We start from the raw sequence: 27,548 nt of genomic DNA, 5'->3' as shown, positions 1-27,548 counted from the left end.
CAACTGTGGTAAATATGTAAATCAAATGTGATATGTATTGTAAATGCATATGTGAAATGTGTAATTGTTAAACTAAAAAATTACAACGTTTTATCACTTGTAAGTAAGCCTGCGAGGTACTCATGTGATCCTTGTGAGCTAATTTGTGCCCACAGGCACAAATCCACGGAGGCTGATCCCATGCTTTGTACAGTCAGTGTTTAGTTACCCATTTTTGTAAATGCAATTGTCATGGTCATCCACAGTTTCTGAAGGAGGTGCTATGTACAAAAATTGGTTTAATATACAAGCATGTGCATTGTGTACTATCTATGCTTAAAAGGGAAACTAGTCTAAACACAGCATTCTGATTAACATTACGTTGTTGTTTTTTTCACAAGCTGTCAATAGAAAATGGCATCACAATGTCTCAGAGCTCAAATAACCAATCATGGCTCAGATTGCGAATGTCATATGACCAAATTCACATAACATGAAAATGTGATCGGCAATATTAAAAAACCCGTTGACTGATCTTCTCTTTCAAAAAAAAAAAAAAAGAAAAATACACAGACTGTTTTTGAACAATGCAGTATTATGTTATTAAACATCTACTATAGTGGGTCACGGTTCATAATGGATGAAATACTGAAAAATACAGAAAGATAAAGGAGCTGATGTGCGTATTTATCATTGTGTCATCTCTAGTAGTGGCTTGTGTGAAAATTACTTTAAAAATAATTACAAAAAGTTATACACCAGCCATTTTGTTCGGACAAATATGACTCGCATGTACTTTAAAAATATCTGTTTGGTAATTTTGGTCTCATCAGTCTGAAACTTCACACACACATAGCATATGGAACATACATTTTCCTCTTTTTTATTAACTTCTATAAAAGTTGGTCACATTGGCCTCATTACTTAAAAAAATATGTTATTAGGAAAATACCGATGCGATGGCGACACCAGTTGTGCGACGTGTGTCTAATCGATCAAATGCCTTCAAGAGTACATCATTCACTTAAACAGGAAGATAAACAAGAGGACGTTTCCAGTAAACTCCACGCCGTCAACAAGCCGCTTCCCTCATCTCCTAGAAGGCGGTCCCGTCACGAGGAGTCCGCTAGCAGTTTGCTCCGAACAGCTAGCATGCTACAATACCGCGCCGTTCACATTGCGGCAACTCAACGGAAAACACCATGAAGTAGTCTGATTTTTCCCCGCACCACTGGGCAATTAAAGAGGCGCCTTTCGGCCCCACGGTCATAGTTTGGAAGGACTCGTGTTTGAACTTCCGAAGCAGGCTCGAATGGGATGTGCCCTGTTAGCCGCTGCTGCTAATATTGTGCTGGATGGCTAGCTTCGGGGCCAACCGGTTCGGACTAGCTCTGTGACACAGGTAGTTAGCATGTTTTCTTCTCACTTTATCCTTTCTAATAAACAAGCACTCAATAACATATACATATGTTATAGTCGTATATTGGCTTCTGTGTGTGTTTCCAGGTTTTCTGTATTGCTCGTGTCATCGATCTGCTTGGACAATTAGCGACTAATCAGTAAACGAATAACAGCTAACATTCGATCAGCGGGTAGCATAATATAAAGTTTGGAGGGATGACTGGCAAGTTTATGCTTCAAAACAACACCTTAGAACCGTAAGTCTTACTTGGGGTAAATAAAGTTAGTCAGCTTAAACGTTTGCTGTTGAAAACGATTTTATTTCCAGCGTGACTTCGTTTGGTAGTTGCGAAATGTAACATTATTTTGCAAATGCCGATGTATGAAGGTATGTGTGTAAAAGGGGTCAAGATAATGGATGAGTGGATGTTTTTACAGACGGTTATATTGACAAGATGATGATTTTTTTTGGACACCAAAGTTAGTTTATGACTCTTTTAAACTGGTGAAAATAGACCGATGTTTTGCCAATGTTTGAATGCGAGCATCACAATATATACCGGCAAGAGAATCAATTGTTTTGAAGTTTGAAACTTTTGGAACTTTGTGAATCTTTATCCTGTTTTGACGAAGGCCAATCTCATTTGAAAGCTTAATTAACACATAAACGACAACATATTAAATATAAATATAGTCAGCCATGACTGTAATATCAAAACATATCAACATAATAATATAAATGCTTAAAAGAATAATGCATAACTATCTATCTATCTATCTATCTATCTATCTATCTATCTATCTATCTATCTATCTATCTATCTATCTATCTATCTATCTATCTCATCCAGTAGCAGTCAAAAGTTTGGAAACACTTTTGAAATATTTATAAAAGTGTCCTGTATTTTCAATGAATACTTAAATCATTAACATCATGAAAAAGTATTGATGTAATTGGTAGGGAAATAAAAATGAATAAAAAATATAATTATGTTTTATGTTAGATCTTGAAAGTAGTTATCTTTTGCCCGAATAACAGCTTTTCACATCTTGGTGTTTGCTCAGCTTTATGACGTCAATATGAATGGTTATGCTGCGCGTAGACAGCTGGGATAGTCACCAGCTAACCAGTGACCCTACTAATGATAAGCAGCTAAGATAATGGATGGATGCTTGATGATGCTTTATGCTCAGTTCACAATTGTGCATGAAATTAGAATTTTTTGTCCTCTTAATATTTTGGTTGACATTTGAATAAGGTGTTTCCATACTTTTGTCAGGTGTACACAAACACACACACACACACACACTGGCTGATTTCATATGAAGAAATGTTAATGAGCTGATATAGAATTCACAGATCTTACCCACCATTACCTCCACTAAACAATTAGGTTGTATGCTTTATTCAAACAGTTAAAGCAACAGTAATCATGACACTGCGGCAGGTATCTTGGTGTTGGTGCATGATGTAAAACTTCCACGATGACGTTCTCATAAAATTCTATAACATAACAAACATAACATTTGCAAAGCCCTTGAGCGTTGAAACCAAATATTGAATTTTTACTCTTGCATTGTTGTTCACAGGCTACTTTTTTTTTTGTAATTGTTGTTTTGCTTTTACTTGTTTAGCTGGTTCACATCGATCTCATAACAAGCAGGTGGATTAACCGGAACAACCATGCCTCCCCGGCCATCCTCAGGAGAACTATGGGGGATGCACTTGATGCCACCCAGCATCAAAGTGGACTGCCTCCTGCCGAATGGCATGATCCTCACGTTGGAGTGCCTTCGCGAGGCAACGCTGATCACAGTGAAGCACGAGCTTTTCAAAGAAGCCCGGAAATATCCTCTTTACCATCTACTGCAAGAGGAGAGCTCCTACATCTTTGTCAGTGTCACCCAAGAGGCAGAAAGGGAGGAGTTTTACGATGAAACCAGGAGGTTATGTGACCTCAGACTCTTCCAGGCCTTTCTCAAAGTCATCGAGCCTGTAGGCAACAGAGAAGAAAAGATTCTCAATAGAGAAATAGGTATGGATTTTTAATTACTATAGAATTTACAATATGACAATAATAGTACTGTTGGCCTCAACTGTCAACCGTAACAAGGCTTGCTTTTAATTGACTATATACTACATCTGTACAACTATGTTCACATTTTGAGCGTTCTCATTTCACATTCATAATATTTAACACTTTCATTTTACCTCATGGATCTTTCCAGTAATTCATACATTTTAATATTTCCCATAATTCCATATTTTCACTTCAATATTCCAATATTCATAGCCAATGTGAGATTTAACATTTCACATTTTGAGCTTTCCCATTACATATTCACAACATTTAACTTATTCATTTCGCCTTAGGGACCATTTCCATCGCTCCAATAATTCATAAATATTAATATTTTCCCATAATTCAATTTTTTTCTTCTATAATAATGAATATTTAATTCCCAATGGCAGATTTAACATTTCACATGTAAAGCTTCACCATTGCACATATACATCATTCAATTCATTCCTTTCACATTGTCAACATTACTAATATTCACACATTCAAATAATTCATAACTAATTTAATATTATTACCCATAACTCCTCATTTATTCCCACGGTTCTCACCAAAACTTTGTAACCTTCCTTCTTCGCCATTACTCCTCCGATTTACACCATTCCAACTTTAATCGATTTCCCCGATTCCCTCCATTTCACTGGTGTATCCATTCAAAATTTCCCCACAATTCCACTTTTTTCAGTTTTTCCCCTGTATCTTCTACTTTATTTGGCCTATTCAAAACATTCCAACCTTATAATATTCAAAACGTTCCAACCTCATAATATTCAGAATACTTCATAGATTTAAGCCATTCAAACATTCCACATCATTGCACCATTCAACGCCTCTTCCTTCAGCGTTTTTGCCTTCATACGCAGTTTCTTCAGGAATTGCACATTTAATAGTCAAGGAGTTTTATGTCCAAAAGCTGGTATATGATGTAAAAGCCAAGCTCATCTCCATGATAGACCTGAAATGAGCAGGAATATCACTGCAAATTTGGGAAAAAAGGAAAAAAAAAGCTTGCAAACTGAAGAGACACCGACCCTCACGTTGTTCATGCACTATGTTGTCAGATCAACGATTTTATTTCCCCCCTGCCAAGTGGGTCTAATTTTTCTTCCGGGGAAAATACTTTCTGTGGGACTTCCCGATAGAAGAAAACATGCACTGGGACTGAAATGAGCAAATAAAACAGAAAATAAATTAAAAATATAGTAAAGCAACTAGGGAGAAAACACCGTCGGCTACTTTTCCTAATAGACTTTGTAAACAACATCGACTATTAGTGACAGCTCTTGTTGTGTGGTACTTTTGTCTCCAAAGCTTGTGTTCAAATGGCCACACGCTTTCCTGTACTTATCCACAACTTATTAAAGAAAATAGGTATGGAATGAGCAGCTGTTATGTTTTGCTTATGGGGCCAACAGGCCGGGCAAGCCAAAAGATAACTGCAATGTAAGTCTGTAAGCCTGATGTGTTAACATTCTTTGTGGCCAAATAGCCCACAAAACACCATCAACCAAATCATCAAAAGGCCGAAGTTCAGTGAATGTGACAAATTTAAACTACCTAACTTCAGAAGAACTCTTAATAAGGGTGAATTATTTTGTGACAAGCTCACTTGTGTGCTACTGGCCACATTTAACATGGGAATAAATAAAAAGAGTTGTTTGTAGATGATCAAAGTGGAGCACGAATCAACAAACCACATAGCTGCATTGAATCTTACATTTGATTGAAAGGCACTGATTATTCTAAGTAATAAGAAAATTTCTATCAGCCAATACTCAAAATCTTGAATCAGACACTGTTACAAACAAATGGAATCAATGTTCCTCGCGTTTTCTAAAGTCGTTATTTATTGTAGGGAAAAGAACATTGACATTGTCAGTGTTGACCCTTCTTGTTAGTGCCCACATATCCATAAGAAGCCAACAAGTGCCAACATAAGTTTTTTTTTTTTTTTAAATTACTCTTTTTATTTTTTTTTAACAAAGATTAAGCAGTCACAGGGTCAGTAGTCACAAAAGTAAGAGGAAGAACTCTTGGAGAGTACTTGGGGATGAAACATAAGTAAAATGGAACCAAAACTAATAGGACCTACCCTAAAAAACCACCAGTATAAAAACCTGTACAATCTAATGCAAGGATGGGCAACTGGCGGCTCATGATATGATAATAATACTAAACATTTTTGCCACTTAAAAGCAATGGAAAATCTTACTGAAAGTCATGGGAGCAGAACTTGTAAAATGCCTATCCCAGCTGACTTTGGGGAGTAAGCGGGGGACCCCCTGAAGTGGTTGCAGGGCACACAGAGACGAACAACTATTCACACATCCAATCACTTCTAAGGACAATTTTGTATGTCCAATACACCTGCTATGTATGTTTTTGGTGTGTGGGAGGAAGCCGGAGTACTCTGAGAGAACCGATGCAGGCTCGGGGAGAACATGCATACTCCACTCAGGAAAACCAGAGTGGGGTGGAATTGAACTCTGTTCCCTGAACTGTGAGGTAGATGTGCTAACCACTGCTTCATTGAACTGCAGCTCTAAAACCTTATTTTGTAATATATATTTTTTGCTAAATAGCCATTTTTTACATTATAAATACAGCATTATTTTTAAACAAAATAATACTATAGCATTTTTTTAGCATGCTTGTTTTAGAAAGACAACAACTTGCACAGCCAACTTAATTTGTCTGGACAGGAGGTAAAGTTATGATTGGTTCGCCTTCTCTAGCTTATGATAACATGTTGGACACGTTACCTGTGGTAGTTATCCGCTGGAGCAAAATTATATTGATACTAAAGCCCATAAAACAGGAATTGGACAATGTGATTGTCTGCTGCAGCAGAAAAGCTCGCATTTGTGTTACACAATGAGAGCTACACACATTTGCTTGCGGCAGACTCGGCTGGAAAAAAAAGTGCAGATTTTGACAGATTTTTATGGTTTAAATAACCATGATTACAAAGAAAGCATACTGTAATTTAAGTGTTTTATTTGCACAAGATATACTGTTGACATTGTTTGATCTTCCTTTGTAGGTTTTGCAATTGGGATGCCCATATGTGAGTTTGATTTGGTTAAAGATCCGGAAGTGCAGGACTTCAGAAGGAACATTTTGAATGTTTGCAAAGAGGCAGTGGACCTTAGAGATTGTAATGGACCCCACAGTAGAGCCTTGTATGTCTATCCCCCCAATGTGGAATCTTCAGCTGAACTGCCCAGGCACATCTATAACAAACTAGATAAAGGTGAGCTATCATTGCCCTAAAAATCATTCTCCTACTTCTAACCAAAACTTTGCATTTTCTTTTTCTCAGGTCAAATAATTGTGGTGATATGGGTCATTGTGTCACCCAGTAATGACAAACAGAAGTATACTTTGAAGATCAACCATGACTGCGTACCAGAACAGGTTATCGCTGAGGCCATTCGCAAGAAGACCCGCAGTATGCTGCTCTCCCAGGAGCAGTTAAAAATGTGTGTGCAGGAGTATCAGGGGAAGTATATCCTCAAAGTCTGCGGCTGTGATGAGTACTTATTGGAGAAATACCCTCTGAGTCAGTACAAGGTAATCTAATTTCATGTGAGGCTAACTCCATCTGATGCTTATCCTTTTAGCGCAAAGTTCATTGTCACAAAATAGCATAACATTGAATTGAAATAGACATAAACATGTAAACGTAATGGGTACATATTTATATTGGTAATCTTTTGAAAATGTTTGTGTCGTCCCTCAGTATGTGCGCAGCTGCATCATGTTGGGACGAATGCCCAATTTGATGCTGACGGCAAAAGACAGTCTATATTCTCAACTGCCAATGGACAATTTCACCATGCCATCATACGCGAGACGAATATCCACAGCAACACCTTACATGAATGGGGAAACCTCCACAAAATCTCTATGGACTATCAACGGAGCACTGCGGATTAGAGTGCTCTGTGCCACTTATGTCAATGTCAATATCAGAGACATAGACAAGGTACAAGTCAGCAAATATATGTGTAGTTACATCTAATTTCTTTCTTTCTTTTTTTTTTTTTAGTTGTGAGCTCTTATTTTGACTGGTGTTGCACTGTTCCTTCACATCATAATGTAGTCAGGATGAAGATAAATAATTAGTACGTGATGTTTGCTTGTTTGTGCCGGCTTTAGATCTACGTCAGGACTGGGATATACCATGGTGGAGAACAGTTGTGTGACAATGTCAACACCCAGCGTGTGCCTTGTTCAAATCCCAGGTAATAGACAACAAAATACTATACAGTAACACACTTGTGTGTGGGTGTGTGTGTGTTTGTTTGAGTGTGTGTTTTAATCTCATCCTTCTTTCTTTCAGGTGGAATGAGTGGCTCAACTACGACATGTACATTCCAGACATCCCGCGTGCCGCCCGCCTCTGCCTCTCCATTTGTTCAGTTAAAGGGAGGAAGGGAGCAAAGGAGGTTAGCTGCTGTTACACTTCAAAACAAAGTTTTGGTACATCGAGATACTGAGGTGACCTTTTTAGAGCTTGGGGTGCTTAATGACATTGCCTGGAAATAAAATGTGCACAACAGTGGTACCTTTTCTACCAACCAACTTAGGAGTTTTCCAAGAACCGAGCTGTCTCTCAGCTCTGTAGTTTTTACACTGACTCCGAATTAGCTACATAGTAGACTTTTAAGATATGAAACTGCTCAATAAATAACTGAATGGTATTGGCCCTGAATAAGTGTAAGAAATGCTGACTATAAATCCAGTTAGGCTTTGAGGCTTGCAGACTAGGCTCACATAGTGTTGCCCAGTGTTCAAACCAAACATGGTAAAGCAGCATTTAGATGTTGCGCTGCACACAAATGGAATAACCTGCCATCAGGTGTAAAGTCAGCTCCATCTGTGGATGCTTTTAAGTCCAGGTTAAAAACAAGCGTCTCTTCATGCTTACAATTGATTTTAAAAATATATTAAAAACATCTTTTCTCATGCACTTTATTTTAGATGTTTTAGTAAACTGCATTTGATTTCTTTACTCTGGTTTTCTCTAGTTCTTTGTTTTTTTGGTGTTTATGATGTGCCATATACTGTACATGTTTTTTTTTTCCCCCTTTAAAACAACTCTATACACATGGACAAACAGCATCATGGAAACAATTTTGTGACTATGTTGCTCCGTTTCAATTTTAATTGTTTTCATACCCATCGTCTTACTCGTATTTTCCTGTAGGAGCACTGTCCTCTGGCCTGGGGCAACATCAACCTGTTTGACTACACCCACACACTAGTAGCTGGGAAGATGGCACTCAACCTCTGGCCCGTCCCACACGGCCTGGAAGATCTGCTCAACCCCATCGGTGCATCTGGCTCAAACCCCAACAAGGTCAGCCAAAATTTTTTTGGGACTCTAGTTCTACATAATATGAACCTTTACTGTATGTCTGACGATCATCTTTTAATAGATCTGGTGATGACATTATCACCAACAGGTTGATGTTTCGTTGAATTTTGACTGTCTCATGTTAAGCACCAAGTTTTTTTCAACTTACTTGCAGGGATTTTTTTTTTAATATAACATGAATATGTATATTCATTTAAATCTGGTAGGAAACCCCTTGTTTGGAGTTGGAGTTTGACCATTTCAGCTCTCCAGTAAAGTTCCCTGATATGACCATCATTGAAGATCATGCAAACTGGAATATATCTCGGGAGCTTGGTTTTAATTACTGCCCCACAGGTTTGGTAAGAAAGCACACTTTCTAAGCTTGCACCATATTTGTCATGAACAGTGGATTTTCCATCTGTGCTGACCACAAAACATAAAATTCAGTGGACTCTCGGTTTTTATGATTAGTCCTTTCAAAATATTCAGACAAAAATGTAATCATACGAAAATTGAAGCAATATTTACCATTAAATAATCTAAATCTTATTTAAACTTTTCCAGAACCCCAGAAATAACACCAAAAATAGATTACATTAAAAAATAAAATAACCAATGAATACAGAAAATAATTTAAAATACATACACTACCTGTCACAAGTTTGTAAACTCCAATTGTGCTTTATATCATGTAAAAAAACACTAATTTGTACATTAATACTTAAGTCATTGACATTATGAAGATATTTATAGACTTTTTGCTATACTAAAAATGTTAATAAAAATAATGGAATGTATAATTTTAGTTTCCTCAAAGTAAGCATCTTTTGCCGTTGTAACAGCTTTGCCCATATTGCCATTTTCTCAAGTCAGTTTTAAAATGTGGATCATACTTTATGACCTGAAATGACTTTCATTTCACAGCTGTGCATTTTCAGGATAACATCTTAATATACAGTATTTCAAACCATTTGCATCCTAAGTTGTTTCCAAACATTTCACTGTTTCTGAATAAAAATAACTACCGTAGTTCCCGAAATAGAGGATGCACCTGTATAAAGGACACACCCTTAATGTTAGGGTCAAATTATTGTATTTTCTTTTCTACCGTGTATAGGGCGCAACAACAGTTTGGCGACAATGTAAAAAATGTTTGCAAAACAGAATAAATCTCAGCTTTATGGTTTCTTCATATTATCTATATCAGTAAGTTATTTGTTACGGGCATTGTGCTGTGACAGAGCTGTCTGTTGCTTGCTGAATGAGAGAGAGATGGGGGGGTGAAGTGGCTGCAGCATGGAGCAGCTGAGGGCGCAAAGGAAGCCTTACAAAGCGTTTTATGATGCGTTCTGATGAAATAAGAATGAACACTTATTGTATCTCCTCGTTATTCTGTTTGGGTGGATGCAGGCTCCACTCTTGGTCGATGTGCGAGGGCTGTTAGCCCATTAGCCTAAACCATATAGCAGCCTCACATTTTGCAATCTGCTCTCCAGGAAGAATCACTTTTTTTCTTGAAAGTTACTGTAATATTCCAGTGTTTGAACAAGCATTCAGTGAAAGAATGTTTCATTCTGCTCGCTTTTTTTTTTTTAATTGAAAATAAAGCAGCAAACATAACAACCTCAGCTAACATGAGCTGCTGTTAGCTGCAACTCAGGCGCTGGCTGCTGACAGCCATCTAACTTCCGCCCTCTAGCTCATCTCATTACTGTAATTATTGTAAGTAAGAATACAGCCGATATTAAAATGCACATCTGTTTGTCAAACCCGGCTCATTTGGCTGATTGGTGCAGTATACCTCGAATGTCTTTGAATTAAAAACAATTAAAATATTTAACTTGCTGTTTATAGGACACACTCATACTTTTGTCCTTAATTTGGGGGAAAATAATTGAGTCTTATATTTGGGGAATTACGGTAACATTGATATAGGATATGTATGAGTATTTGATTTAATTCTAATTAAACACTCAGTGGTGCATAGAGGACCAAATAAACTATTTCCAGCCTTGTGAAATTCAGTTAGACGTACAAAAATTAGAATTTTTTTGTCCCCCAAACCAAATGGAATGTAAAGCAACTATACAAAAACTAAGGATTTCACTGTTGTATGTTTTGATGTTATGTTGTATATGGTCATGAAATTTATTTCAATGTGTCATGTGGTACAATAGAGTAACAGAGTGGCACGAGACAACCCCTTCACTGACATTGACAACGAGCAACTTCGTCAAGTGTGTAACCGAGATCCGTTGTCTGAGATTACTGAGCAGGAGAAAGACTTTTTATGGAGACACAGGTAAATTGTGCAAGTCCATTATGTCGCATGGTTTGATGTGACATAGTCACAAATCAATTGTACAATGTTTGGCAAATGGTTTTCTTGACTTTCTCGGAAGCATTCTAAAATAGCTAATGCACTGTCATAAAACTCTCACAGACATTATTGTGTCAACATGCCTGACATCCTTCCCAAGATCCTCCTTGCTGTGAAATGGAACTCCAGAGATGAGGTTGCACAAGTAAGCACTAAGCTGTTTTTTTTTTTTTTTTCCATTGCTGACATGTATTAGTTTCAGGACAATGTTTGGGCAAACAGATGCCTACTAGGGTTACTTGTGTAACAAATATAAGTCAGCTGATTTCTTCATTGATAAAGAATGCTAATTCCCTGTTTCATCGATGGGTCTCAAATTACTCAAGCATAATTGTGCCTCTTTTGCCCTCAGATGTATTGCCTTCTGAAGGATTGGCCTGCTATCAAGCCGGAACAAGCAATGGAGTTGCTTGATTGCAACTTTCCCGATCCCATGATCAGAGATTTTGCTGTAAAGTGCCTTGAGAAATATTTAACAGATGACAAACTTTCACAGTACCTCATTCAACTGGTTCAGGTGAGTTATATTTATTTATTTTTTTGTGTTCTACATTCAAGTGGGCACTGCCTAAAAATAAAATCTTTTTTTCTTCACAAAAATTCAGTTAGACAACGAGTAAAAATGACAGAATCAAAAAGGTTTGCTTTTGTTTTAGCTAGCATTTAATATACATAACAAGCTCTTAGAATTCAAGCGCAAAACATCTCAATTGTATGAGAATGCTAGAGAACTTTTTTTTCAACTTTCAACTATAAACATGGCAACTTGTATGACTTAGGATACAAACAAAACAGTTTGGATGCTGCAAGACTCGAGGTGTGTTTGCTTGTCCCCACCCCCTCCTTTTTTAAATGCGTTTTTGGCCAGAGAGACCAGCCAGCCTGTCCACTGCCTCTTGCTTGAGGCATTCCTTGGTGCATATAACAATTCTGCCCCAATCTTTTCCACTGTTTGTATGGGTGCTTGATCTTTAATGATGTACAACTCGATCACTTCACTGATCACTCTCCATATAGCTCCTTTCTTATCATCCTCCACAGTAAGCTGCTTTTTAGTGCGACTTTGTTGGTGGAAGCAGTCTTGTTCCCCATGCAAAGCATGATATTTTATTCACTTGGGTGGGTGCCTCTGCTTTGGATGAAATAAGTTTGTCGTGCGTCGTTACGTCTTTCAGTTGGTTCACATTTGTCTTTTAGGTGGTTCACAAGCTGCAGCAGTAATGTTTTTCTTATAGCTTTCTAATTTTCCTCTAACTGTCAACAGGTTCTAAAGTACGAGCAGTACCTTGATAATCCACTCGGCCGTTTCCTGCTGAAGAAAGCATTAACCAATCAGAGGATAGGACATTTTTTCTTCTGGCATTTAAAGTGAGTTCATTTTCATACTTTAATAAAGAAGCACTTTTGTCTATACAGTAGGTGTATTAGGAAGTCATTGCAAAATTGCAAAAATGAACTACAATACAGATTTTGGGTTTGAACTGCAACTTCTGAGACTTTATGGGAACATATTCTGGAAAATGACTATTGCTGGTCTACTAAAATGTGGGTTTCTGGAATGCTTGCCCACAGTAAATTAAAGATACATTTATTTCCAATCTCATTAATTTCATTAAAAATAATGGAGACAATGGTGATTATAAGGCGCATGGAATCAAAGCTACAGTGGTGGCTGGGGCAGCATTTACATTCTGTTATATATCCTTTAGATCACAGGTGTCGAACTCCAGTCCTCGAGGGCCAGTATCCTACATGTTTTCAAACCCTTTCCCTCAAAAACACCTGCTTCAAATGATTGGGATCATTTTGAAGCTCCTGCAGAGCTTGCTAATGAGCTAATCATTTGAATCAGGTGTGTTGGGGAAAGAAAACCGGAAAACATGCAGGATGCCGGCCCCTCGAGGACTGGAATTTGACACCTATGCTTTAGATGGAGCTGCGCTCAAGGCAATGCCACCTCATTGATCAGAAAAGTCACTCAAACTTTATTATTAATAGAATATAAACATTATCACAGCTCTGTTCACTCCAAAAATGAATGAACAAGTTTTATTTTTTTCCAGAATTAATGTCAGTGGGGTGATGTTTTCACAACACAAATTTAAGGCTTTTAGGTGCGCATGGAATCATAACTACAGTGGTGGCTGGAGCTGCATTTGCATGCTGTTATGTATTCACTAGATGGAGCTGCGCTCAAGGGAATGTCAACTCAATAATCAGAGAAGTGAGCAGTTTGCAGTCAGCACATGTTAATGATCGATATATAAGACACACTGGATTATATAGCGCACCGCCAGTTTATAAAAACAAAAAACAAAAACGTAACACTTTTAGTTGCGCCTTATGGTGCTGAAAATACGGCACTAGTTCATCATTGAACCCATTACTGCAATGTATTATATGACCCAGAGTATTTACATCTGCACCACAATGCATTCTAACACCCCTGGTGTGCACCAATTCAGTCATACTGCATTTTTAATTTTTTTATTTTTTGGTTGTGGGGGGGAATGGAACACCACCTGAGCAATGCAGTGCCAATAAGACTGCAGTGTAGGGCTAGAGAAGGTGGTGGGGGGTAAAGCGTGCAGCTGTCAGTGCTCAGACTGCAGAGCTAAGCTAAGGTGGTGATCTTAGTAGGGAGTATGAGTTAGCTGTTTCACAGCTCCTATGTACTGCGTGTGTGTGTGGTGTGTGTGTGCTTGCGTGCGTTTGTGTGCGCCTTTGAAACACCACCTGGATTTTTTTTTTAATTAAAAAAAATGAACAACCAATTGTAAACAAACACAAAGCATTTAGGAAGTGGTGCATTACAAAGTTTTAAAAATGTGTCACCTGACATTTCACTGATTTAGCTCCTTCGGTCTAGAAATTCATTTTAAAAGCTAAAAGTGGGAGTATAAGGAAACAAACATGACATGAGTTCTGTATTTTTACTTACCCACTTAGAAATAAAACATTTGAGAACTTTTGAGATTATTTTTCTTGCCCCCCCTCTTGTTTGTATAACACAAACCTGTCATTTCAACAAGGATATGTATACTTTTAATATCCAGTGTAAACTCAAATGCGCCTCTTGCTTGTCTTCATGTTCTTAATGCCAAAATGTATTTGTAATAGAAAGTATTTTACTACTACACACACATACGCATTAACCATGTTTCTTCACATCCATGTCTTCAGATCAGAAATGCACAACAAGACCGTTAGCCAGAGGTTTGGACTCCTGCTTGAGTCGTACTGCCGGGCCTGCGGCATGTACCTGAAGCACCTGAGCAGGCAGGTGGAGGCCATGGAGAAACTCATCAATCTCACTGACCTCCTCAAACAGGAGAAAAAGGATGAGGCACAGAAGGTAATCTGACTGCTGACAGCTGCTTGGCCAAATCATGGCATTTAATCTCGTCAACATCTGGCCTTGGGGCCGCTAAGGTCATTATAGTGCTGTAGTGTTTTCTTGGACTGTGGTTTGTGCTTTATGTGTTCCATTGTTTAAAAAAATGAATGAAGAAATGTTTTAGGCAGCAGTAAGAATTTAAGACAAACACCACTTACCATTATTAAAGTGGAATCAAATGTTTATTTTCTTGGTAATGATAATGACCTGTCTATTTTTTTAATTGACTGTTGTTAAGATATTTTTCATCTTAATGATGATGTATAAATAGGTCATAGGTCATTTATTTTGACACCAATATCTTGTACGTAAAGAGTACATCTTTATTTCATACTCCAAACATGCCAGTCCCACATAACTTAGAAGACACAGTGTACAAGTAGTATTATAATCCAGTCATGAAGACAAAAATGAAGACTTTCAGAACTACTTTAGGTGACTCATTGAGTTGCAATATTTAGTATTTTTTTCTCAGGCGATTTATTAAAAAAAACACACAAAAAAACCAAAGAACAAAACATGCCTGACTATTTGTCAACATGTGTTGCTTTACCACTGGTGTTCCATGCATTTCATCAGCCTTTTTGTCACTTCACACCATGTTTTGGCATTAAGCTAGTACAAGACAAAGGTGTGTTGTTGTTTTAAATACAAAAAAGCCTCTTTGTTTTTTGCTTAACTTGATTTTAAACTTGGAGTGGAACTAAAGAGCCAGAGGAAAAAATGTTCACTGTCTGCCAATCTGATTCTTGTTTTGAAAGTTGATTTAGCTGCCAATCCAAATTTTCAAAGCAACATATAATCAAAACAATGACATGTAAATCATTATTTCCTGTGCATTACGACTTGTAAAAGATGGACATAACCAGTGAATGTTGTAAAAGTGGGACATATTGGCAAGTCAATTGAAGTACAATCATTTGTGCAGAAATGTGCTCACTGCCTTCCTAACAGCACACACTGTATCATTCATATTTTTTTATTTTATTATTTATTTATTTATTTTTTTGGGGTAGATGATGTAGATTTCAGACTCTTTTCATCATTTTTGCCTTGTATTGCCAAGAGTTGTGCTGGACAGCATACAGTACATGCCCAGTGGGTGTTTTTCCTCCCCTCAGTCCAAAGTCCAGCAATGTTACATCATTGTTGAAGGCTTGGTGATTTTGCTGAAGTAAACCAGCAGATGGGCAATGCTTCTATTTACCGTTCTGGCCTGACTACTCCAGCTGTTCACATCTGGCGACCGGTGTGTTATTGATTCACCTGTTTTTCTGCTCTCAGGTTCAAATGAAGTTTCTGGTCGAGCAGATGCGGAGGCCAGACTATATGGATGCACTGCAGAGCTTCACCTCTCCGCTGAATCCAGCACACCAACTTGGAAATCTCCGGTACTTTAGAATTATTATGTAACTTGTCTGACCGCTGGTATCCCATGTGTTTTGTTATTTTAAGAAAGGAAAACAGTGTTCCCGGCTATATTGTGGCCCAGCTGTGGTCTTACTTGCCTAGTTGTATCTAGTTGTATGCACAGCACAGAACACTAATCAATAGTTATCATATTTTAAAATAATTTTATGCTTATTTTTTTACCTATAGTTTTTAATAATGTGTTTCCTAACAACACTGTTGTCTTGAATTGGACATATGGGGAAAAATAATATGTGTCAGCCATCTCTGCCCCTTCATTCCTTTTCTATGCTGGTTTTTGTTCTAGTCTGGAAGAATGTCGCATGATGTCATCTGCCAAGCGACCTCTTTGGCTTAATTGGGAAAACCCAGATATGATGTCAGAGCTCCTCTTTCAAAATAACGAAATCATCTTCAAAAACGGAGACGGTGAGTTTGATGTCATGTGCATGTGCCTGATCTTTGGTTTGCCCTGGCACCCATCTCCCCTTAGACGTTTTGTTTAATTTTGTAATCAAGTTACACAAATCATACAAATGTATGGCCAAAGTTATTGTTACAGCTCTCATACATAATGCCATAATGTATCATACGGTTACACACCTCCCTGTCATCTACTTCCCTTTCTTACTTTGCTTCTATAGATTTGAGGCAGGACATGCTGACGCTGCAGATCATTAGGATAATGGAGAACATCTGGCAGAACCAAGGCCTTGATCTCAGGTAGGCGCTTGGCTTCACTGTGACATCAAGGATGCAGGTGCTCATTAATAGACGCTGGATAACTTTTATGTTCTCTGATCTTTTCCTTAATACGGAATACTTGCAAACCGTTCCAGCCACCTAAGATCAGCAGACACTTAAGCTGCTTTGACATCAGATTCCCACTAAATTGGCACATCAAAGGTGTAACAGTAGAGCCTGTACTTAACCCGTCCACCTCTTCCAGACTAAACGAGTTGAACAGGGACAACCAATGCATTTGGACGGCAGGTGCTAATTAGTTGCTTTTCAGCGCAGCAGCTACAATTGCTTTCAAAAAGAAATGGACTTAGAGAGCGAGTCCCAGCTATAAAACCTGTCACTGTGTTTTGTGTTAGGGTTAATATTTTTAATTGGTGGAAAATTTCATCATTTTCATAATCCTATACCTACTTCTGGAAAATGTGCCTTTGTCTAACAAAAGAAAATGTAGCTATTTCTCTACATTGGTCCTAATAAAAATATATATACAAATATGTCAAAAAATGTGATGATGGTTCCCATACGTGGATACATGTTATTATTGCAAATCGATTTTCAAGCTACAGCTCACGGATTCCCAATTTGAGAACCACTTTCTAATAGGTCGAGAAAAACATGGGGAACAAAGACAACCTGTCCGGCCAAGTGAAAGGGGGGACTCGTGGGAAATAAGACAATCCTTTCAATTAGTGAATGATTTCGCAAACCTAATTGTTTCATCTCTGTGTTCCACTTTGTTTTGGGCTTGTCTTTCAAGGATGCTTCCTTATGGATGTTTGTCCATCGGAGACTGTGTCGGGTTGATTGAGGTGGTGAGGAATTCTCACACTATCATGCAGATCCAGTGCAAAGGAGGCCTAAAGGGGGCGCTGCAGTTCAACAGCCACACGCTGCACCAGTGGCTCAAGGATAAGAACAAGGGCGAGATGTGAGTGGCATAAACCATGTGCGTTGGTAGTGCTTTAGTCAGAATAATGAGAAGACACACCATGGAGCGTAATTGTGACGGCTGTTGTCATTACTGACACTTTTTATTATTTTAGGTATGACCAAGCCGTAGATTTGTTCACACGGTCATGTGCAGGGTATTGTGTCGCCACATTTATCCTGGGCATAGGGGATAGACACAATAGCAACATCATGGTTAAAGATAATGGACAGGTAAAATGTACAATATGACATATTTTTTATGTCCTGTTAGACTTATTTTGTCTCTTTTTGGTTTGATGCACTGCAGCTGTTCCACATAGATTTTGGCCATTTCCTTGACCACAAAAAGAAGAAGTTTGGCTATAAGAGAGAGCGTGTGCCCTTTGTTCTGACACAAGACTTCTTGATCGTCATAAGCAAAGGAACTCAAGAGTGCACCAAGACAAGAGAGTTTGAAAGGTACCGTCAGTTGAATATTTTAGTTTTTTCTGCCATACAAAGAGAACCGATTTTTTTTTTTTTTTTAAATCCCTCCCACGGGTTTTATAAACATTGTTATAAAATTCTTAAAATAGGAGGCAAAGTATGCTTCTATAGTTAAACACCAAATAGTTCAACCAAAATGGTTTGGTTTAGCCTTCCAAAAAGGGTTGTATTTCTCTTTTAGGGGAATACCATACTGGTCACAAAGGCTAATGAGGTTTTAACTTTGCTCCCTTCAGGTTCCAGGAGATGTGCTACAAGGCCTATCTGGCAATCCGGCAGCACGCCAACCTCTTCATCAACCTCTTCTCCATGATGCTGGGCTCAGGGATGCCCGAGTTGCAGTCGTTCGACGACATCGCTTATATCCGGAAGACCTTAGCCTTGGACAAGACTGAGCAGGAAGCTCTCGATTATTTCATGAAGCAGATGAACGACGCTCACCATGGCGGCTGGACTACAAAAATGGACTGGATCTTCCACACCATCCGCCAGCATGCCATGAACTGAAACGGCAAGCAAAGCAGTTGAGTGAATAGAAACACTGAAATGGACGGGCTGCGCACTGAGAACAAAAAATGCAGTAGCAGCATTGATTTGCCACACTAAGACCTGGTTTATCTTTTGCCAGCATGTGACTCTGAACCATTTCCTGCCAGCACAGTATGACCAGGGGTGCTAAGAAGAGCCTTTATCAGGGACACTAAATGTTTTCACACCCTTATGATTTTTTTCGTGGCTGCACTATATGAACTTCAGAAGCCATGGTGGAGTTGTATTTAATCAGTTCCCTCCATAGGAACTAAAACAGGCTAATGGACCTTTGGCAAATTTGGCCATCTTCATAAGAACTTACTAGAGACACTTTATTTTCTTCTTCTTCTTCTTCTTTTTTTTTTTTTTTTTTAAATCCATCGACAGACATCAGCATTACGAGGAACATCACTATGAAGTTGTACATTGTGAAAGCAGTTTGCTTTTTGTTCGTTTTAGATCCCAGACAACTGACAGCATTCATACTATAGTCTTTCCACTACCTAATTTAAAACTATGAATGATAAAGTGGGGATGATGTTGGTGTACGCGAGAGAAAGACAAAGACTCTTGGGAAGCCTACCCAGTTACTCATTACAATCCTGAAAAAGGAACTAGCAATATTTAGCCTACAGATGGAAAGCCGTTTGAGCAATTTCTTTTCAATTGAGCACTGTGTTTGTCTTCATAAGTATGACAATTCAGCACACTAGTCGAATGACTGGCTCACTATTCACTGAGAACATTTTTCAACAACTTCCATCCACTCTCCGATATGACAAGGCACACTTACTTGAGCATACAAGTATGACAACAACTTGTTACTAGAAAGATGAAATATGCAGTTGACGAGTGTTGGCTGCATATATATCTAAAAAAACAAATATTGATACTTTTCGTTTACTAGTAAGCAATTTAAATTACCTATAATACAGGCCCTATATGGAGGCATGTGACCATAGTTGTTTCCTGAACCCTTCTCATTGCACAAAAATTCTCAGAAATAGCTTTGGCTTTTTTAGTAATGTAGTTGTCATGGTTGTCACCAGAGGTGGGCAACTTACGTTTTTTTTTTTGCTGGTCCTTCAGTAATCAGAGCCCCGCCCCCTTCCGGTCATCGTCAGTCTGTCATTTTTTCGAGCCGTATGAAATTGGATTCATCAGTCTGTCTATGTTTTTTTTGCCCACCCTTCTCCCGCCACTAGAGGGCGGCGTTTTTTTTACTGGTTCCTTATTCGTCAGTCGCTGGTCTTCTTCTGTCTGCACACATACTAAATATTTTATCTGTTTTATTATTTACACTCAACACCATGTCTGTGGTTCTAAAGTTACACTGCAATTGAAGCACAACACAGTAATATAAGTAACACACAAATAAAGCCAGCTTAGGGGTTTAACCGTAGGCTATAATTTGCCATCATGTTTAATACAGGGGATGAGAGTGCAATTAACAATTATGTCCACTGGAGCGCACTATTATGCTTTACATAACTCTGAATTGGTGCATGTCAGTTCTCATAACTGCCTGCTCTACAACTATAGAAGACTGTTTCATTAACATTTGTCTAAATTGATCTAAATTTCATCCTTCACATACACTACAAGTAAAACAAAGTATTGCTGAGGTTGAATTTACTTAAAAAAAAACTTCTATCTTGCATTTCCTGCCTAAGAGGCAATCAGAGGAAAGATACAAATATGCTCTTTTCAGAAAGATATGAAACCATGACTAAAACAGGGAGCAACTACAAATAAATCTCTGATGAAGTCAGCTGTGTTATAGCTAGGAATTACAACTAGTGAATTGAACCATCCCAGTTTATTCACTCAACTGAACATATTTCTCTACTGCTTGGTGGTACAGTAAAGTGACTATTGTCACATTGACTCCAGGCTAATTGCTGTTTGAACTATAAAGATGCAGCAATATAGCAGATACACATCCAGGTCAGTTGAATTATATTTCAGTAAGCAAAAAGGGTGAAGTATTACCTACCCAGACAACGGAAAGTTGCAATTCCGACATATTCAATTTGCGTTTTTTTGTTTTTGTTTTGTGTTTTCCTGTCATTTGTCGGTCTGTCAGCAAAACGGGTGTCAGTTGGTCACTGACAGTCCGTCAGTGCTGACGAAATGCCCATTTCTGGTTGTCACGAGTATGCCAAAGTTATCCCAATAGGATGCTGCAACGTCATCCCCCACGTCCCCTTACTGCATTCCACCACAGTATGGCAATTCTGCACACTAGTAGGACAGCTTTGGCATATTGCACAATAGGACGTTACTAGTAGACATTTTGGCACCACTATTAGGGTCCGGAAGGCTACTATTGTGCTTGAGCTTTGTAGCGTTTCTAATTCAGCACAGTAGTTTACTGGCAAGGTTTTTTTTTCATACAAAGTACGAGTATTAATACATGGTTTATTGCTCTACAAGTGAGGACAAATAGTGTTGTAATACATGGACATCAAACTAGATGGCAAGATAATCAAACGGCTTTCCATTAGTATGAAACTGACAGAGGTATTACTATTGCAAACACGTAAATAATAGCATTTATTACTTGGACCTACCTGTTTTTGCTTATTTTCGAAACTTGTAGCATACAGATATGTCCACAGTTTTGAAGTCATTGCGCTTGCATTCTGACTTTTTGATGTTTATTTTTGTTCAGCTATGCCCATCGCCGTGTATGCATGCAGTGCACAGATTCCTTTTTGAGTCTATTTCTACTGAGCCAAAGTACTACATGTCTAAACCCTTGTCCTCATCAGTCTTATTGTTAAACAAAAAAAAGAGAGAGAGAGAGAGAGAGAGAAAATGTCCCCTCATCTAGTTCATCAAGTTCTTGTGTACTCATCGCACTGATTTCTGCAGTATGTATTTTGTGTGTGTTGTTATATCAGTATTATTGGTTCTGAGGCAAAATGTGCAGATTTGAACCAACGTCTTTGACCACTTGATGTAAATGGGCTTGGACTCAGCAAGGGTGGAAAAAGTGCAGGTCTTTTGTTATTTTCTTTTATGCTGTTACACTATGCAAGTTGTGAGCTTAACGAGTACTGTCTTATGCAAAAACAACACAGAAAACATGGAAAGCAACGCCGCAATTCAGAAGTGTGTGAACTTTAAACTAATGATACACATGGACGAAAATAATGCACAATGATGCAATAATTGTATCATCGACTCTGTTAACCCTAAAATTCTAATAAGGATGACCTTTCCCCCTGCCTTTTTAAATCAGACAGTTATTCCCTTGCGTTCTTGTTGGTGCTTAGTCCACTCATCGTCCTTTTGAACTTTCCAAGTGACCTCCTGCCTATGATTGTGACCTTTTATATTTACGTCGACTCATTCTGTATATAAGAGGTACCTAGCTTTACCAAATTATGCATTTACATACATCTACACACACAGGGTGGTTTCCTGGATGTTTTTTTTTTTTTGTTGGGGGTGGGGGGGGGGGTGGGGGGTCCTGGTAAAATGCTTGGGCCGGACCCATTCAAGTTGAGACCCTATCCTTGTATCCTTATTGGAGAAATAGTTCAGACGCTCCTATGCTTTGTATGTTGTTATTGTTTTGCCACACTGCATTATGTATGAGTTCCGAGAGTATCGTTTTTTGTTTTTTTTTTCTCTTCACCTGATGCTGTTTACTTGAATTTCATGTATAGAAATGACCTTGTTATTTGTGTGGTACAACTAAGTCACAATGAAGGTAACAGAACTGCTACTGCTACTACATGTGCAAATGCTTTTTTTTCCCCTTCAATAACTACAGAGGTAATATATTTTTGTATTTTTGAAATATAATCAAACTCGTATATAAAATTGCTAACCAAAAAGACACAAAATGTATATCATCTAACCCTTTAGACAGCTTGTAGTTTGAGATTGTGTGGAAGAATGAAGGACACGGGTTGATGACTGCTTTCAAAAAGAGCACAATGAGGAGCAAAAAACTGATACCCTGCATGTTTTTAAAAAAAAATAGTAAGTTCCAAATGTTATCTATTCATCCGTGTACATATTTACATATATATTATAAATATAAAGCCTCCTGAAATAGTTTTGTCATTCCCATATGACATTGTCTTTTACGAAATGTATTCATTGATAAATAAAGTGTTACTCCCTAATAAATATAATGAGCTTTATTATTTTATTGTGAACAAACATTTAATGTTTGTGTAATGGCACTTCTGCTTCATTGTGCATATTTTGATGAAAGATTAAACATTTTCAGTCAAAAAGCATTTGAGTGATATTTGTGACGTAGACACATACAGTAGATGCTACTGTTAATCCTCTAAGTGTTTGTATTAAGCTAACCTATGTAATATTTTTACATGCACAACGTGTAACCATTTTTATTGGTTTGACAGGAAACATTGACCAACAACTTGAAAGTTCTTTAATGATTGAGATGGCTGAAGCTGTCATGCTGATCTGTCTGTAAGAATAATAAATAAGCACTAACTATGAAAGTATAAATATTAAAAGTGGATGTTTACTGTCAATTATGTACAATTCACATTTTTAATAACTTGGCACAGCGGGGGAAAAATTCTCAGCATACAAAATAGTTTCCTCCTTTTATTAATCTAGATGGTAAAGGAATCACAGCAGACAGCTGCGCTCTAAGCTAAATTCTGACAGCATAATGAGGACCGAGCTGACAACTGGTCCTGGAAGAACAAAGCAAAACAACAAAACTGCAAAATTAGCTAATAATAACTGGAAAAAAACAACTTAGATTTGATGGAGATATTTGGAGTCTCTGAAGTTTGGAATTTTAAGGCAGACACCAGAAACATTACATAATCTTAGAGCTCATTTTTTTGTAGATGACAGAAAAAAGCCTTAACTAAAAGCTATCGGTAAAGTCTTACAAATTTTATACCACAGTAGCAATTGGTCATTGGTTCAGATGTCTCCTGTTTGCTGCTGCCCATTTTTCTGTCTTATAAGATCTCCAAAACCCGAGCCCTTTTCATGTGATTTTGACATCATGATGTCAATTGTTGAGGTTGAAAAACATAAGCCCATTTTAACAATATAAAGAGAAGAAAGTAGGATATGCTTTCAAATATAAAGTAAAAGTGAAAACTCATCAGAAAATACAAACAAAATCCAAACACAGTACAACCACTAATAAAATCAACTTAAAGTCCCTATAAAGTCAAAGTAAGCTGTGGTTGACTCAATCTGGATGTCCAATTATGCTACTGGGTGCCATTTTGACCAAGCTCTTAAAATCAGGATAATTAAATTGGTGAAACCAATTCAACCCCTGTGTGTCCAGGGATTGCATTATGGGAGTAAGTCATTGAAAGGCTCGCAAATGTCATAGGTTGTCTCGTGCCCCCCGGTCGTTTTGGGGTCTCAACACCAATATTACTATTGCACCCTGTTCACGGGTTGCAGTTGAAAGGATTCATGCAAAAATTGGGGGAAATGCATGGTAAAACATCAGATTTTAAATATGTCCAAGATTAACAATATTTCCCATTTTTAATGGTAGTATATGAACCTGACATGGGCTAAATTTGACACCTATAAGGTGTACCTCTGGACATCCCGTTTGCAAGCATATAGAAGCACAGCATATTGAAAGTCCACATGTTTTGGCAAGCTAGGCAATATTTTAGCCTCCTACTGTTTTTTGTTTGTTTGTTTTTCCTTTAATATATCACACACTAAAAACATCTAAAAGCCCGAGTTGGGTCAGAATTTCCCCCAAGGGTTAACATTATTTCTCCACAATTCAATTCTCAGTCTTTGTGCGCCTTCAGCAATTATCTTCAAGAATGCATTATTTATTTTGAAACAAATCCTTCAACTATTTTTCTACTATAAAGTATGAGTGGTTTGTTCCTTCCCACCACTGTGGCAGAGTGAAGCTAAATGCATCTCAGTCGAAGACCGCAGTTCTCCACCACTGCTTGGATGTCATTAAAGAGGTCACGGGATGCCAACTTCGGCACGCTGCTTATTTTCTTGACAACATCAACATCGCAGTCACATAGGCGAGGACACAGCTGACCTCTGGATGAGTTTGTAGCATTTCCCCTGAGCGTACCCAGAAGTCACCCGCCCCCCCGCCGTCGCGCTGCATATCTGGGCTGACAGATGAGCAAGATACTGTGTCACTTTCACCAGGCCCACCAGCAGGGCCCCGCCTGCCAGCATCAGGCTCGGCCACAGTAGTGCGTAGAGGGTCCTCCTCAGAGTGTACTTTCTGCTCAAGATGACATCCCCGGGGTGCCTGGCGAGGTCCGTGAGGCACGAGAAGGCGCCTCCAGGCTGAGAGTCCAAGTTGATCTTCACCTTCAGTGTTTCACTTTCAAGTTCTGTTTGGCCCATCTTACATTTGGGGACATAGAAACACTGCCCGAAAAAAAAAAAAAAAGCTTACTACAATGAAAACATGCTTTTTGCAATCATCGGATAACATTCTGTTTTCTTTCATTTATTTCTTTATTTCTGACAGGACTGGAAGTGTTAAGAGCATTTTGAGGGTGCCTTTGATAAACATGAGATTTTTCATTTAATTTCATATTTGCTTTAATAAATTGATGTTATCCTGTTATTCTATTAGGTTTATTATTATTAAGTAAAAGGAAGAAATAAAACACTTGTCTCCCTTAAAAGGCTACTCAACCCCTAATTAACTTTTATTTGTATTTTTCGTTTGATTAACTGTGTAAATGGGTAATGCCGATTACATGTCCTGATCATTTTTTTGAAATTTGAGTGTAGGTTTTTGAGAGCAAAAACTGTCTTTGTGGCACCGTCCTCAGGTTAAACACTGGGATAACCCAATTTGGCCTCTCATTGGATGAGGAGAGATCTGAGAGGTCTGACGTCGGTCGGTCACTTTGTCATTTTGACATAGTTTCGCTGACAACGTGATGTATACAAGGGGATCACACTTGCACACACCCAACCCCCTCTCGAAAGCCCAATGTTCCTCCAGGCAACTCCGCCTTTGAGCTTTCCTATAGCTTTCCAGGTGGACTGTCTGGATGAATATTGAATGTATTTCAATTGAGGCTCAACTTCTTTTTTTTAATGTTTTTCTTTTGGTACTAAATTGTTCAAACGCAGCACACATAGACAGATATGACAGGGTCCACCATGACTGAACTTTCATTCATCCTTACCTTGGGTGTAAGCAGCACTGACTCCTCGTCAAAATGCAGAAAGGCTATTTGATTGGAGTGTGTGAGATTGACGGTGACCGCCAGGCATGGCATGCTGCTGACGCCTCTGCAGTCCACCCACTCGTCCAGTATTTCAGTGTGCAGCAGCACACAGCTGTCCTCTTCCTCCCACTTACTGCAACACAAGAAGGCGGAGTGAGTTCAGGAAAAGCCACAAGAGGGCTTTTGTGCTCTTACACATACACACACGCACACATACGCACTGATACCAGTTGTTTCTTATGGATTACTACTAGACAGGGCTGGAATGGCCATTTGCCAAACAGGACAGATACCTGGTGGGCTGCTGTCTTCTGTGGCAAATACTTTAAAAAAAAAAAAAAAACATTTTCTTGCCTTATACCCAAGAGACAGGTCCACGATTTAGAGTCTTAGTCTTAATGTGAGTACTTTAGCCTGCTCTAATGCAGTTTGAGTGTACCTGTTAACATGAGGTTTGACCGTTGTGATTCCAACCACGAAGAACATGAGCACGGAAAAAGCCATCATGCTGAAACCCAACAACATGGCTCGCTCTTCCCCGATGCTCGCCACTGACTTCTGGGTTCGAATTCGTTGCTCCTCTTGATCTTCTACAATTCCGCTTGTCTCTTTATCTTGGGGTGGCACCCTTTGGAAGAGCTCCCTGTGTCTCTCGCACACGCACATGAATACATTCAAATGAGTATCCGGTGAACTCTCAGGGCTGCAGGACACAATTCAGAATCGTCCAGATTATTTCACACGAGCAGGTCGCATTGTTTTAGGAGTGTATGTGGCAGTGATTTTATTTTGGGTGAGCGTTTAACATGTGTGAGTGTTTAATTAGGATGCGACAGCATTTCACTTGTGTGTAAGATCATTTCAGGAGAGTGTGTAGGAAATCATCAGCTTGTGTGTGAGAGAATTTTGGTAGTTTATGTGATGCTCATTCTGTGAGAGGATGAGTGAGAGTAATGTTTCAGAGAGCATTTTTCTTGTTTGTGAGAGCATTTCAGTAGTGTTTATTAGTGTTTTACTTGCATGTGAGTGTTTTCAAAGTGTGTGTGTGTTGAGAATGTTACGTGTAAGAGAGTTTCTGTTGTGTGTGAGAATGTTTCAGTTGTGCAAACTATATGAGCAGTGAGAATCTTTCACTCATGTGTGGTAAAGCAGAATGTAAGGGCAATTATACGTGTGATTATACATTTAAGTAGCAGCTGTGGAGAATTAATTGTGTGCGATGGCATCCGTGTGTGTATGTGAGAACGTTTTACTTGTGTTGAACCTTTCAGTAATGGATGAGGGAAAGAAGCTTGAAAGAAATTGAAAACACTTTTTCCCATTATTATTGGTTTTATGTTACTAATATCATAAATTACTGAACCAAAACTTGCTAATATGGTTTTTGAGAAATGGCTCATTTGTACTTGTATGTATTTGATATCATTTCTTATGTGGTAAATATACTACACATTGAGCAACAAACAAGGTCATGGTTTAGGCCAGTGGTTCTCAAATGGGGGTACTTAAAAGAACTTCAGGGGGTACTCAAGATTTTAAAGAAACTAAACAAACAAGCATGCAAGAATCATTTCAAAATAATTATTGAAGTGATTAAATGTTTCGGTAAAATATAAGCTCATAGAATTTTTTT

General features: G+C 38.4%; 2 protein-coding genes across 2 annotated transcripts; one reads left to right on the top strand and one right to left on the bottom strand.

The window, feature by feature from the left end:
* The first annotated feature begins 1,293 nt into the window (after positions 1 to 1,293).
* LOC148415006 (phosphatidylinositol 4,5-bisphosphate 3-kinase catalytic subunit alpha isoform) lies at positions 1,294 to 22,963 on the top strand. Its single transcript, XM_088429491.1, has 21 exons — positions 1,294 to 1,381; positions 3,016 to 3,416; positions 6,505 to 6,714; positions 6,784 to 7,034; positions 7,204 to 7,449; positions 7,623 to 7,708; positions 7,807 to 7,912; positions 8,674 to 8,826; positions 9,051 to 9,185; positions 11,004 to 11,128; positions 11,270 to 11,351; positions 11,559 to 11,723; positions 12,471 to 12,574; positions 14,390 to 14,561; positions 15,888 to 15,994; positions 16,321 to 16,442; positions 16,658 to 16,736; positions 17,515 to 17,685; positions 17,801 to 17,918; positions 17,995 to 18,146; positions 18,410 to 22,963. The coding sequence occupies exons 2-21, from the start codon at positions 3,065 to 3,067 to the stop codon at positions 18,678 to 18,680; spliced, it is 3,207 nt and encodes a 1,068-aa protein (XP_088285617.1). The 5' UTR covers positions 1,294 to 1,381; positions 3,016 to 3,064; the 3' UTR covers positions 18,681 to 22,963.
* Positions 22,964 to 23,371: 408 nt separating this feature from the next.
* LOC148415005 (calcium-activated potassium channel subunit beta-3-like) lies at positions 23,372 to 26,581 on the bottom strand. The gene is made up of 3 exons (XM_088429559.1): positions 26,355 to 26,581; positions 25,874 to 26,048; positions 23,372 to 25,097 (listed from the first exon to the last, which is right to left on the bottom strand). The coding sequence occupies exons 1-3, from the start codon at positions 26,579 to 26,581 to the stop codon at positions 24,729 to 24,731; spliced, it is 771 nt and encodes a 256-aa protein (XP_088285685.1). The 3' UTR covers positions 23,372 to 24,728.
* Between the last annotated feature and the right edge of the window lie 967 nt (positions 26,582 to 27,548).

The sequence above is a fragment of the Hippichthys cyanospilos genome, chromosome 12, assembly GCF_059441005.1.
Source record: "Hippichthys cyanospilos isolate Australia breed blue-spotted pipefish chromosome 12, RoL_Hcya_1.0, whole genome shotgun sequence".
Lineage (NCBI taxonomy): Eukaryota > Metazoa > Chordata > Actinopteri > Syngnathiformes > Syngnathidae > Hippichthys > Hippichthys cyanospilos.
Note: the sequence above shows the minus strand (reverse complement) of the source record. Positions and strands in the feature narration are given on the sequence as shown.

What these genes read in the sequence shown, in the direction of transcription:
- LOC148415005 (XM_088429559.1), bottom strand. Translation starts at nt 26,581, where the DNA reads ATGTGCGTGTGCGAGAGACACAGGGAGCTCTTCCAAAGGGTGCCACCC. An exon ending in GTCAAACCTCATGTTAACAG is followed by an intron (nt 26,049 to 26,354) that starts GTACACTCAAAC and finishes CTTGTGTTGCAG; the next exon opens with TAAGTGGGAGGAAGAGGACA. An exon ending in CAGTGCTGCTTACACCCAAG is followed by an intron (nt 25,098 to 25,873) that starts GTAAGGATGAAT and finishes TTTTTCGGGCAG; the next exon opens with TGTTTCTATGTCCCCAAATG.
- LOC148415006 (XM_088429491.1), top strand. Translation starts at nt 3,065, where the DNA reads ATGCCTCCCCGGCCATCCTCAGGAGAACTATGGGGGATGCACTTGATG. An exon ending in GTGCCTTGTTCAAATCCCAG is followed by an intron (nt 7,709 to 7,806) that starts GTAATAGACAAC and finishes TCTTTCTTTCAG; the next exon opens with GTGGAATGAGTGGCTCAACT. An exon ending in CACCAACTTGGAAATCTCCG is followed by an intron (nt 15,995 to 16,320) that starts GTACTTTAGAAT and finishes TTTTTGTTCTAG; the next exon opens with TCTGGAAGAATGTCGCATGA.